This window comes from Sinocyclocheilus grahami, unplaced genomic scaffold (genome assembly GCF_001515645.1).
Source record: "Sinocyclocheilus grahami isolate Dianchi unplaced genomic scaffold, SAMN03320097.WGS_v1.1 scaffold467.1, whole genome shotgun sequence".
In the NCBI taxonomy this organism is placed as follows: domain Eukaryota; kingdom Metazoa; phylum Chordata; class Actinopteri; order Cypriniformes; family Cyprinidae; genus Sinocyclocheilus; species Sinocyclocheilus grahami.
In genome coordinates, this window is record NW_015505646.1 from 385,149 (window position 1) to 399,472 (window position 14,324).

The window sequence follows — 14,324 nt, forward strand, 5'->3', positions numbered from 1 at the left end:
TATATAGTTGAGTATCATCAGCATAACAATGGAAACTAATGCCAATTTTTCTAATAATTTTACCAAGGGGTAACATGTATACTGAAAATAGCAGAGTGCCTAAGACAGATTCTTGTGGCACTCCATATTTTACTGGTGTTAATTGAGATGATTCCCTATTTAAATAAACAAAGTGGTAACAGTAGGACAGGTAGGATCTAGCCATCCTAAAGCCTGCCCTTGAATATACCCGTATAGTTTTGTAATCGATCTGTGTGTGGTCATTGCCTGAAAGTTGCAAGAGAAATGGAATTTCCTCCATGAATGACAATGCTTGACATAATATGAATTGCACAGCTCCCCCAGTAGAGGGTGCATACATTCAACCATGTTTTTATCTCTATAGTATAGTGGTTATACTGTTGCCATTCAATACTCAAGACTATAATTGTGAAAGACACAGATGGTTTTGGGAATTATTTTTTTATTTTTTTTTCAACCCCTGTGGTAATAAAACAGAAATTTGATCACATTGCCACTGTTCCTGAGTGTGAACAGTTTGATCATCATAAGATTTGAATTTGATATTAAGATATGAACACTGCTGCATAACACAAACGTCATGTTTTCCTCATGCTGGTAACTTATCAGGAGAAATAGTGATTCAGAAATGTAGATTCTTATTTGGGGGAAAACATGCCAGACAAAGCTCATATGGCCTGAATTTGGTGTGCATTTATTTTAGAAAAAACAACTTTTCAAAGTGCATGCCTTGACCAGATCTGTGAAGAAAAAGATTAGAATAAATCACTACATTGTAAGCGGACACTATTTTGTAAGTCGAAAGCAACAAGGCATGTCTATAAAACTTAACATTTAACAAGATCCATTTGTTTTGACCTAGAATTCATCAGATATTGTTGGAAATCTTAAACACACTATATACCTGGTTCACCCTGGCCAGTCACGTAGGTCCTTTCAATCATGTCAATGTACTTTTGTGTCAGGAATTCCTTTAAAGGTTGAGTATTCTCTTGAAGGCATTTAGTGGAATCAGAGAAAAGGAGGTTTCTTTCACCCTCTGACTTGAACAGCTTGTCTGAATTGACCTGAAACAAAGGGAAGGGGATTCAAAACTAAGACAAATTACTTTGCAGACAAAATGCAGAAACATATTGAAGTTAAGAACCTGGTCTGGTAACACAAAGTAATGAAAGAGTGAACCGGACCAACCTGCGCTATCAACATTGCAATAGATCAAATGCAGAATGTGAGAAAGAAAAAAATGAAAATGACAGGAAAATCTACACTGAACTGTAATGAACTCACTTGAGCCTGCTTCAGAAAATTCACCACATCGTTGCGTGCATCTTCCCGGGTGATCACAGCATGAGCTGGCACTTTGGCAAGGTTACAGTTTTCAAAATCACTGTGTTTCACTGATGTGTCTGGTGATTCTGGACAGATCAGTTCAAAATCGCCTGACTTCAGATCCTTAGCCCAGTCTGGTCCTTTACCTAATCAGATATAGATATAGAGAAGGAACCATATCAGAAAAATATAATTTAAAAATGTGACACTATGAAAGTGAGAAGCTTTATTAACGAATGCAAACCACACTAACCTTCAGTGTAATCCCCAACAATAGTGTGCTTAATAAAAGCAACTTCACCAGTTTTTTCTGCAAGACACCTACAAGAGGAGTGAGATCATATTCGGCTTTAGCTTAGAGTTGAGTCCGCGTACAAATCTAAAAAGCACATTTCCCTTTCAATTACAGTGTGTGGGATACGATCCAGTACCTGAAAGCCCCGTCATAACCATAATATATTTCTCCAGAAGAGGCTTTGCACTTGCTCTCATCACCCACCGCCTTCCCACTGCCTTTACACAGTTCACACATGTTTGATTGAGGATCAGCACCAGGAGCGCAGCCTTTACTGAAGAAATTGTCTGAGAAATTAAGAGAAAATGTGCCATTTTATGTGATTACAACAACTTTGTGTGATCGATCATAGAAAAAATTCATTAACCAATTGTGAGTGCAATTTTAGTAATACTCACATAGGGTACAGCCAGGTTTTTGGCCGCATATGGCTGAATCTGGAACCTTCCAACCAGCATTGCGGTTCAGGCCAGTGTGGCAGGACTTCCTCCCTTGCAGGCTATTCCAGGTTACACCTGAGCCCTTACGCACCACGGCCACGACATAGTAACTTGCGGCCTCTGCACACAGAAATTAAGTTTAGCGGTCCATTGACACAAAGAACAATAACTATAATGATAACAATATTAGCGCCCACACCAATGAACGATAATGTCTTTAAATGCTCAAGCTCTTTAAAATAGGATGGATTCTGACATGCTGTCAATGTTTTTCATCAGCTGGAAAAAATAGTTTCCAACCAGCTTTCCTCTGTGCCGTTGTCATTATGGTTGTGGTGTGGACTCTGCTATTCATTTAAATAATTTTTAAAACTATCATTGTTCTAGGTGTGAACAGGGATAGATCACCCAAAAATGAAAATCCTGTCATAATTTACTTACTTTCTTCTGTTGAGCACAAAAGATTATATTTTGAAGAATGTTGGTCACCAAACAATTGCGGTCCCCACTGAGTTCCATAGCATGGAAAATACATACTATGGAAGTCAATGGCTACCATCAACTGTTTGGTTACCAACATTCCTCAATATCATCTTGTGTTCAAAAGAAACTCATACATGTTTGAAAACGTGAACTGTGAGTAAACAGTGATGGAATTTTCATTTTTGGATTAACTGTCCATTTAAGAAAAGGATTAGCAGATCAATTTTCATAGACAAGTTAAAACGTGGAAGTGCCTAGTACTTACCTCCACCTGTCTCACAGTTTTCTGCATGGAAAGATTGAATAGAATTTTAGGTTTCATCAAATATGTACATTTTGATAAACAGGTGGCTTAGGAACTGATTTATGAAATATGAGACAGTGCTCATTCTTACGTTGATCATTCTGCTCAACCATAACTGGAACTAGGCCGCACTTTCCAGCAATATATACCTGGCCACCATCAACTGCAAGGGCATCTGCTTCTTTGCGCTTTTAAAGGAGAAAATCAAACAGAAAATTAACCTACAGGTGGATGATTGACAACCTTAGCATCCAGCCATGTGACCCAACAATACCATGATTTTCTTGATGCACTCTTCCACAGATGATGCCCTTCGGCACTCCAAACTAGGAATCTGTAAATTGTCACACTTCTGTTGCTCTGCATGGCCAACGGTACACCATTCAATTTTACGGTCTTGAGACGGGGCTGGCGTGTTCCCAGCTGAGAAGAAATTATACATACAATCATGTTTTCAATCAAGTAAATGTCAAAAACGACATACTCAAGGCCCTGAATGTTATTCGACACCTCAGTTGCACTTAAAAAGTGGCATGTGCAAACACATGATGCTAGAGCATTTCTCAGAACTCACTTTTTAGTGGATGTATGCAGTCAGTACCCATAACGTTCACACAAATGCAAAATAAAATATAGATATTTCCAGCATTTAATGAACGCTAAATAATTCAAATGTTATTTATGGCATGTTTATTTGTATCAGAATTGTCCTAATACATTTTAGGGACACTGTATACATTCACATGTGTGTTTTTAGCATAACTGTATGTCACCTCTAAGGGCACGAATGGCCTCATAATAATCTTCTTTCAGGTAGAGGAAGGAGTCTGTGCTCTTAGAAAGCTCAACCAGGCCAGATGCAGAGTCTGAGAACATCAGGTCTTTACCCCCAAAAGCATCAGAAGAGAAAAGATCCGGATCCTGTTGAGCACAACAGTTGAAAAAAGGCTTTCAATATTACTCACTTCTCTGAAACAATGACAGGGTCTTTTTTTCAGTAATAATGAAGCAAAGTGGCATGGCATACCTGAGAAAGGGCTTTAATAATCGGCTGTGAATCAGCATCCATGCGGCCGATGACAGCACGGGCAGGCTCTTTGGCGAGGTAGCAGTCCTTGTAGTTCTCAACGTTTTTTCTGCTGCCATCCATGCACAAAAGCTGGTAGTTCTGCCTCTCACTCACTTAATTCAGATTGGACAAGCTTGTAAATCAGCAGCCATGACCTCCAGCAACAACTCATGTCAGTCAGGAATATTTTAGATTCTGGCAAAAGATATAACTCACGTGGGATTGCATCCTGACAAACAAAGGCAACTTGTCCATGACCATTTTTCAAGCACCTGGAGAGAATGCATGAGTTATATTGTTGTTCATATGTAGAGAAGACAATGGAATCTGACAGTGTTAGTGTGAGTCTTACTGGAAGGCTCCATCACCGTAGGATTTTTCATTTTGTGAGCGGCTGCAGTCACCCTGGCAAGCTTGACACAGATTTGGGTACAGGGCTTTCGATATTCCAGGAATGCAACTGCTTGAAAAGAACTGTGACACAGCTGGAAAACACACACAAAACACATTGTTATTGTATCCAACTTGTCACATGGCTACTCATCAAAAAAAAAAAAAAAAAAAGGGGAAAAAAAATACTGATTTGAATTTAAAATATTTTTTAATTTTACCAGAAGATAATATTATAGCTCTAGCTAAGAAATTGAAAATTGAACTGCATCCTGCTGACAAAAAAAAAAAAAAAAAATATGAATTGCATTCTGCTGAAAAAAGTGCTGTTTCAGCTTGTTCTATTCTAAACAAGGTCTGTAACTTTTGTATTACTAGCACTTCTCATGTTTATTGCCTCTTTATGATGAATCACTTGTATATTGGATAAAAGCGTCTGCTAAATTAATAAATGCAAATGTAAAGTTCAATGGACAATCTTTTTTAGTTACACAAATGAGCGGACTGATATCCACCTAATTTTTCAATGCAGAAGTAAGCTATTTCCCGTAAATGTGCAAGATGTCCGATTCATTAACTGCTATAGATTAATAACTAGAAGAATAACAAAGTGCTGTAAAAAAGTCCTCATGATTATGATAATAAATATTCAAGCAGCAAGCAGCATATTGGACTGTTTGAGATCAAATTGGAATCCTTGCACATTCAAGGTAAAAATAATCGTGTCTGCAATTATATTTTAAAAATAAGCTGGATGCAGAGTTGCCATTGATGGCAGTCAATATTAGGAAATATCAGACCACTGAATATCAATATTCCAGAGAACCATGTGATGATAATTTACACAATAATAATCTAGCCACTCTAACCCTTCTCCAGAGGCATGTCATCAGGACCATCCCAAGGAATCTTATTTTGTGCAACCAGTCTTCCAATGGGTATATTCCAGCCTCCAGGACTTTGATAAACGCAGTGGCATGAAGACTTTCCTTGGAGATCATTGATGTTGAAGTTTGCGTCACTCTTGACCACAGCCACAGCATAACAGCATTCTTGAGAAGAGGAGGAGAAGAACTGACTGACCAATTGAAAGATATTTAGAGACAATTTCATAATGTGCCAAATGATGATGCATCTTCCAACATATTGTTAACAGAAATAAAAAGGAAACATTTGCTAATTTAGGTGATATAGTACAAATTTAAAATCATAAGAGGCCATCTTGTCATACTACTGGGGTAAGAGGTATAATGTGGTTATTTAATTTTATATATAAAAAAAAAAAAAGTGCACACAGAAATTAAGTTTAGCGGTCCATTGACACAGAACAATAACTATAATGATAACAATATTAGCGCCCACACCAATGAACGATAATGTCTTTAAATGCTCAAGCTCTTTAAAATAGGATGGATTCTGACATGCTGTCAATGTTTTTCATCAGCTGGAAAAAATAGTTTCCAACTATATCTTTCCTCTGTGCCGTTGTCATTATGGTTGTGGTGTGGACTCTGCTATTCATTTAAATAATTTTTAAAACTATCATTATTGTTCTAGGTGTGAACAGGGATAGATCACCCAAAAATGAAAATCCTGTCATAATTTACTTTGTTCTGTTGAGCACAAAAGATTATATTTTCAAGAATGTTGGTCACCAAACAATTGCTGTCCCCACTGACTTCCATAGCATGGAAAATACATACTATGGAAGTCAATGGCTACCATCAACTGTTTGGTTACCAACATTCCTCAAAATATTATCATCTTGTGTTCAAAAGAAACTCATACATGTTTGAAAACGTGAACTGTGAGTAAACAGTGATGGAATTTTCATTTTTGGATTAACTGTCCATTTAAGAAAAGGATTAGCAGATCAATTTTCATAGACAAGTTAAAACGTGGAAGTGCCTAGTACTTACCTCCACCTGTCTCACAGTTTTCTGCATGGAAAGATTGAATAGAATTTTAGGTTTCATCAAATATGTACATTTTGATAAACAGGTGGCTTAGGAACTGATTTATGAAATATGAGACAGTGCTCATTCTTACGTTGATCATTCTGCTCAACCATAACTGGAACTAGGCCGCACTTTCCAGCAATATATACCTGGCCACCATCAACTGCAAGGGCATCTGCTTCTTTGCGCTTTTAAAGGAGAAAATCAAACAGAAAATTAACCTACAGGTGGATGATTGACAACCTTAGCATCCAGCCATGTGACCCAACAATACCATGATTTTCTTGATGCACTCTTCCACAGATGATGCCCTTCGGCACTCCAAACTAGGAATCTGTAAATTGTCACACTTCTGTTGCTCTGCATGGCCAACGGTACACCATTCAATTTTACGGTCTTGAGACGGGGCTGGCGTGTTCCCAGCTGAGAAGAAATTATACATACAATCATGTTTTCAATCAAGTAAATGTCAAAAACGACATACTCAAGGCCCTGAATGTTATTCGACACCTCAGTTGCACTTAAAAAGTGGCATGTGCAAACACATGATGCTAGAGCATTTCTCAGAACTCACTTTTTAGTGGATGTATGCAGTCAGTACCCATAACGTTCACACAAATGCAAAATAAAATATAGATATTTCCAGCATTTAATGAACGCTAAATAATTCAAATGTTATTTATGGCATGTTTATTTGTATCAGAATTGTCCTAATACATTTTAGGGACACTGTATACATTCACATGTGTGTTTTTAGCATAACTGTATGTCACCTCTAAGGGCACGAATGGCCTCATAATAATCTTCTTTCAGGTAGAGGAAGGAGTCTGTGCTCTTAGAAAGCTCAACCAGGCCAGATGCAGAGTCTGAGAACATCAGGTCTTTACCCCCAAAAGCATCAGAAGAGAAAAGATCCGGATCCTGTTGAGCACAACAGTTGAAAAAAGGCTTTCAATATTACTCACTTCTCTGAAACAATGACAGGGTCTTTTTTTCAGTAATAATGAAGCAAAGTGGCATGGCATACCTGAGAAAGGGCTTTAATAATCGGCTGTGAATCAGCATCCATGCGGCCGATGACAGCACGGGCAGGCTCTTTGGCGAGGTAGCAGTCCTTGTAGTTCTCAACGTTTTTTCTGCTGCCATCCATGCACAAAAGCTGGTAGTTCTGCCTCTCACTCACTTAATTCAGATTGGACAAGCTTGTAAATCAGCAGCCATGACCTCCAGCAACAACTCATGTCAGTCAGGAATATTTTAGATTCTGGCAAAAGATATAACTCACGTGGGATTGCATCCTGACAAACAAAGGCAACTTGTCCATGACCATTTTTCAAGCACCTGGAGAGAATGCATGAGTTATATTGTTGTTCATATGTAGAGAAGACAATGGAATCTGACAGTGTTAGTGTGAGTCTTACTGGAAGGCTCCATCACCGTAGGATTTTTCATTTTGTGAGCGGCTGCAGTCACCCTGGCAAGCTTGACACAGATTTGGGTACAGGGCGGTAAAATTTGGTTATTTAATTTTTTATATAAAAAAAAAAAAAAAGTCATTAAAGGGGAGGTGTAATGCGATTTCATGCATTGACTTAAAGAGTTGGATTCTCATGCTAAGCATGGACAAAGTTTCAAAAAACAAGTTGGGCGTATGAAGGAGTATTTCTGTGCCAAATAGACTCCTTCAGGGTTCATACAAGTTTCAGAAAGTTTTTTTTATTTCCAGAGTATGGCCCTGTGTTATATCATAAGCTCGACTCCAGCAGCTCGACTGTTTTCAGAGAGAAGCTGTACAGCTCTATCTGTCTTTTACAAATCTGATCAAACTAAAGACTATTCGGCGATATGAAGGTCTATTACAAATCCCCATTTAGATTGAATAATACCAATCATTTAGTCTATAGGTACACACACACACATTTTTTTCTTGTGATAAAATATTACCTTTTTTATGTTTCTCTGCAATAATTGGACGGAGTCCGTAATTTAGGAGTCCAGCTTGGTAAACATGTTCTCCATCTACAGTTATAGCATCGGCATCACCAGTCTGTGAATCATAGACAATTTAATTAAAATGTTCAAGACCGAGATCCCGCAGCTCTTCGGCGTGCGCAGAGTTTAACTCTAAAAGTGTGGTTCTGCCGACATCGAGCAGAAACTCACGACTATATGCGCGCTTAGAATCAAATAGACGCGACTCACAAGACAAAAAAAAAAAACACAAACACCTTTCTGTCGGGAGAGAGAGAAGCCGCAGCGTGTGAACGCGCCGCCATCTTGGATCATCCAAAATGTTACAGCTTTGATTAAACAAAACACCCAAGGGTGAGTGAGAAAAAAAAAGAATAAGCATGTTTTATTACCTTGATGCTTGTCATGCACTCAATTACAGAAGATTTGAGATGACACCTAAGCTCTGGTAATTTGGTGGCAAGGTGTTGGCATTTATTCAGTTCATTCTGTGACTTCACACACCATTTGACTTGAGCACTGGCTGAGGGCAGTGCCACAACTGCAAAGAAAATGACACAGTAATAGTTAATTATCCAGCTGAGCACAATGATTAAGAAGTATTAAGAAGAACTGAAGAAGAAAATGTCAAAAAATGTCAAACATGGCAATTACCAAGGCACCCCAGCAACGAGATGAGCAGGATGTTCATATTAGGCCTTCACCAGGGATTTTTGGCAGGGAGAGACAGGAGAGACCAGGCTTTTTATAGGAGCTCTGGAAGCACTAGTGGGTTGGGCCAGACAAACACAAGACTAGAACATCATCATCATCGTTTGCTCATGATTTCTCAATATCTGCTTGTGCAGGCTATGTGCCAGTTCACATTTTGCAGAAGTAGCCATTTTCTATCATGGAAATTCCCTGGTGAAGTTAATGTTAAATTCAAACATTTATTAACAAAAAAACATTAGCTTTCTTTTTTGTACAAATGAATAGTATAATTATACTGTACATGCACCTAGAAAATTGGGTAACACTTTTCTTTTCCTTTTATTTTAACACACTTTTATTTTGTGTTGCTTATTAGCAGGCATATTACTATAGCATATTGGCTGTTTACAAGTACTTTTAAAGCACATATTCTAGATCCCTTAACCCGACCCCATAACTACTACAACACCTACCTTACTTACTATCAATAAGCAGCAAATTGGGAGTTTATTTAGAGGTAATAGTGAATATGTGTTCTCTAATCTAAAGTGTTACCGAAAATTACATTAAAAACTTACTCTAACCTGACATTTATGAAAAATACCACAATTGAACTTTTTAGTTAAAATCTACATTCATTATACAGTCGACACTTAAATGTTAGTGAATATATATATATATATATATATATATACAGTGGGTACGGAAAGTATTCAGACCCCTTAAATTTTTCACTCTTTGTTATATTAATCCTTGCACATTCAAGGTAAAAATAATCGTGTCTGCAATTATATTTTAAAAATAAGCTGGATGCAGAGTTGCCATTGATGGCAGTCAATATTAGGAAATATCAGACCACTGAATATCAATATTCCAGAGAACCATGTGATGATAATTTACACAATAATAATCTAGCCACTCTAACCCTTCTCCAGAGGCATGTCATCAGGACCATCCCAAGGAATCTTATTTTGTGCAACCAGTCTTCCAATGGGTATATTCCAGCCTCCAGGACTTTGATAAACGCAGTGGCATGAAGACTTTCCTTGGAGATCATTGATGTTGAAGTTTGCGTCACTCTTGACCACAGCCACAGCATAACAGCATTCTTGAGAAGAGGAGGAGAAGAACTGACTGACCAATTGAAAGATATTTAGAGACAATTTCATAATGTGCCAAATGATGATGCATCTTCCAACATATTGTTAACAGAAATAAAAAGGAAACATTTGCTAATTTAGGTGATATAGTACAAATTTAAAATCATAAGAGGCCATCTTGTCATACTACTGGGGTAAGAGGTATAATGTGGTTATTTAATTTTATATATAAAAAAAAAAAAAAAGTCATTAAAGGGGAGGTGTAATGCGATTTCATGCATTGACTTAAAGAGTTGGATTCTCATGCTAAGCATGGACAAAGTTTCAAAAAACAAGTTGGGCGTATGAAGGAGTATTTCTGTGCCAAATAGACTCCTTCAGGGTTCATACAAGTTTCAGAAAGTTTTTTTTATTTCCAGAGTATGGCCCTGTGTTATATCATAAGCTCGACTCCAGCAGCTCGACTGTTTTCAGAGAGAAGCTGTACAGCTCTATCTGTCTTTTACAAATCTGATCAAACTAAAGACTATTCGGCGATATGAAGGTCTATTACAAATCCCCATTTAGATTGAATAATACCAATCATTTAGTCTATAGGTACACACACACACATTTTTTTCTTGTGATAAAATATTACCTTTTTTATGTTTCTCTGCAATAATTGGACGGAGTCCGTAATTTAGGAGTCCAGCTTGGTAAACATGTTCTCCATCTACAGTTATAGCATCGGCATCACCAGTCTGTGAATCATAGACAATTTAATTAAAATGTTCAAGACCGAGATCCCGCAGCTCTTCGGCGTGCGCAGAGTTTAACTCTAAAAGTGTGGTTCTGCCGACATCGAGCAGAAACTCACGACTATATGCGCGCTTAGAATCAAATAGACGCGACTCACAAGACAAAAAAAAAAAACACAAACACCTTTCTGTCGGGAGAGAGAGAAGCCGCAGCGTGTGAACGCGCCGCCATCTTGGATCATCCAAAATGTTACAGCTTTGATTAAACAAAACACCCAAGGGTGAGTGAGAAAAAAAAAGAATAAGCATGTTTTATTACCTTGATGCTTGTCATGCACTCAATTACAGAAGATTTGAGATGACACCTAAGCTCTGGTAATTTGGTGGCAAGGTGTTGGCATTTATTCAGTTCATTCTGTGACTTCACACACCATTTGACTTGAGCACTGGCTGAGGGCAGTGCCACAACTGCAAAGAAAATGACACAGTAATAGTTAATTATCCAGCTGAGCACAATGATTAAGAAGTATTAAGAAGAACTGAAGAAGAAAATGTCAAAAAATGTCAAACATGGCAATTACCAAGGCACCCCAGCAACGAGATGAGCAGGATGTTCATATTAGGCCTTCACCAGGGATTTTTGGCAAGGAGAGACCAGGCTTTTTATAGGAGCTCTGGAAGCACTAGTGGGTTGGGCCAGACAAACACAAGACTAGAACATCATCATCATCGTTTGCTCATGATTTCTCAATATCTGCTTGTGCAGGCTATGTGCCAGTTCACATTTTGCAGAAGTAGCCATTTTCTATCATGGAAATTCCCTGGTGAAGTTAATGTTAAATTCAAACATTTATTAACAAAAAAACATTAGCTTTCTTTTTTGTACAAATTAATAGTATAATTATACTGTACATGCACCTAGAAAATTGGGTAACACTTTTCTTTTCCTTTTATTTTAACACACTTTTATTTTGTGTTGCTTATTAGCAGGCATATTACTATAGCATATTGGCTGTTTACAAGTACTTTTAAAGCACATATTCTAGATCCCTTAACCCGACCCCATAACTACTACAACACCTACCTTACTTACTATCAATAAGCAGCAAATTGGGAGTTTATTTAGAGGTAATAGTGAATATGTGTTCTCTAATCTAAAGTGTTACCGAAAATTACATTAAAAACTTACTCTAACCTGACATTTATGAAAAATACCACAATTGAACTTTTTAGTTAAAATCTACATTCATTATACAGTCGACACTTAAATGTTAGTGAATATATATATATATATATATATATATACAGTGGGTACGGAAAGTATTCAGACCCCTTTATATATATATATATATACGATGATACTGGAATTGTAGTTTATGCAACTGGAATCTAACTCAAAATCTTATAGTTAAGATAAAGTCTGTGTGGCAATTGGTTCTGATTTCTGCTGCAGTGTGTATCAGCATCAAAGTGTGTGTCGAGTTACTGCAAGCCAAACACAGTCTGCATTCAAATTCTTTACATGCTCCTTAACATGATTGACTCATTTTGTGGTGGATGGCTGCATTTGGAAAGACATTTGCTCAGAGTAAACAGTGTTGTCTCTGTTCCAAGACCATTGTGTTTGTGTGCTTGGCAATCAATGGACCGGTCCATATTTGTACATTGTAAATATTACTCAATGCAAGAGCGTAAAGTACAAACTGATGGAGGTTCAGCAAAGTAACCAAAACGCCTTTTTTGGGGTATGTCGGAAGTGTGATGACGTCCAGATTAAACATTGCAGGTACCAGTATCTGCTACTAAATCACAAAAATCACACCAGTGTTTGACTGGTGTTGCACAATTCTGGAATGTCCAAAGATGGGTGGCGGGGGTGGGGGGCTGCACTAGAACAGTTATCAAGACAATAACCAGACCAGTTATTGTAAAATACAGTAAAAGCATTTTGACTGCTTAAATGGCATGGCACTTTCGGTATTGACATCATCTCATTTAGTACTAATTTGTATTGGGTCTTCTAGAAAACCATTTGATAAGACTATATTTTATGAATATTTTATAGATATAGATCCATACCTGCACCCTGATACTAATTTGTATTGGGTCAATGACCAATAAAATTGTCCATAATAAAGAAGTGGATTTGTTTTGTTTTTTAATCTAGTTTAAAATACGTAACAAGTTATTTCAAATATTACTCTTCATTGGCTTCATATGGTTTTTGTTTTGTTTACAGTTTTATTTTAATTACAATAAAATGTATTGACCATAAAATGTCATGTGGAAACGTTTTTTTTTGTTTTTATATAGTTTTAAATAATTTATAACAGATTTGTGAACTTTATATATAAAAAAAAAATGAAATAATGACAAAGCATAAGTATTCCTACCCCTTGTATTATAACATTTCTTGTTCTATGTTGTTTTCTGCATGTTGATTGCACCACTTGACTTTGGGTGATATTTTGGTTTTATATTAATAAGCAGTGAAGGTGTTTTAATATATTATCATCATTTAAATTAATTCAAATGACATTATTATTATTAATTGTTCTTATTTCAAATATTATTCTCAAGAATCTAGTTCTTTTAATGGCTTTTTTCTTCATTACTATACCGGAACCATTGTAATCAAACTATAACCCACTTAAAGTGTCAATCCATTTTGAACCAACTTTGACTTTACAAGGTCCAGCCGTCTATCTCATGAACTCTGACCTCAGACACTCTGCTATCTAGATGAGATAACAGACAGGCTTCAAGCAGACGCTTCATGATACATTGTCCAGTGATACAGGAGCACTGCATGAAGAGATCATACGTCATGCTCACAATGATATGCCCACAAATGGCAGGTCATGAAAAAATGACAACATGTTTGATTGAAAACTGACTATAAGCATCTGCATATCCTTCTCTTCTCCGAGCATGTAAAATTTAGGAAATTGGGGTTGTAGAAGTTGAACAGAAATATTTATGGAATCCTCTGACATTGATGTTGAACTTTGTGCAGGAAAACATGCTAATTCTTCAACAGTTAAAAGAGTGGAGTACTGAATTATTGGAACATTTTAGTTCATGCAGGTTGGTTTCTGAGAATGAACAGAGGTGGCTGAAGTCCAGCTCCCTTGTGTAACCACTTCAGTAGAGTATTGGAACACTTTATAGGATCTGAGCATGCAGTTATATTGCAGTGGCACAAAAAAACCACATACAGAGTGATCTGTGCTGACCGATTAATAAGTGTGAGAATGTCAAATCTCTCTGTTTTGATGATACATTCCTGAGTAGTAGTAGAGCTGACATGTGTCCTATGTCCAAATTCTGTGGTTGACTGACCTGACTATTTGACCAGCTGCAGCTACTTAACGTAGCCCTGGTTGCAAAAGTTTAAAGGTAATAAGCCTATGTAAGCATTAAAGAGTTTTAGCAAAACTGTAGATAGACATTTTACAAACTGTCCAATGCAGATGAATAAAAAAACATTCATAAATAGGTGGTTGTTTCATTTAAAATATCATCTGCATGACT

At 37.1% G+C, this 14,324-nt stretch overlaps 2 protein-coding genes across 2 annotated transcripts; both read right to left on the reverse strand.

Moving 5' to 3' along the window:
- Positions 1-452: 452 nt before the first annotated feature.
- On the reverse strand, positions 453-9,010 carry tfa (transferrin-a). Its single transcript, XM_016235431.1, has 17 exons — positions 8,915-9,010; positions 8,653-8,801; positions 8,234-8,336; positions 5,201-5,383; positions 4,294-4,426; positions 4,158-4,213; positions 3,900-4,054; positions 3,646-3,793; positions 3,147-3,295; positions 2,964-3,060; positions 2,834-2,854; positions 2,044-2,205; positions 1,782-1,932; positions 1,604-1,671; positions 1,309-1,496; positions 926-1,088; positions 453-761 (listed from the first exon to the last, which is right to left on the reverse strand). Exons 1-17 carry the CDS (start codon positions 8,949-8,951, stop codon positions 721-723), a joined length of 2,004 nt encoding a protein of 667 aa, XP_016090917.1. The 5' UTR covers positions 8,952-9,010; the 3' UTR covers positions 453-720.
- A 740-nt stretch (positions 9,011-9,750) lies between these two features.
- Positions 9,751-11,441, reverse strand: LOC107553260 (serotransferrin-like). Its single transcript, XM_016235433.1, has 4 exons — positions 11,372-11,441; positions 11,110-11,258; positions 10,691-10,793; positions 9,751-10,061 (listed from the first exon to the last, which is right to left on the reverse strand). Exons 1-4 carry the CDS (start codon positions 11,406-11,408, stop codon positions 9,874-9,876), a joined length of 477 nt encoding a protein of 158 aa, XP_016090919.1. The 5' UTR covers positions 11,409-11,441; the 3' UTR covers positions 9,751-9,873.
- Between the last annotated feature and the right edge of the window lie 2,883 nt (positions 11,442-14,324).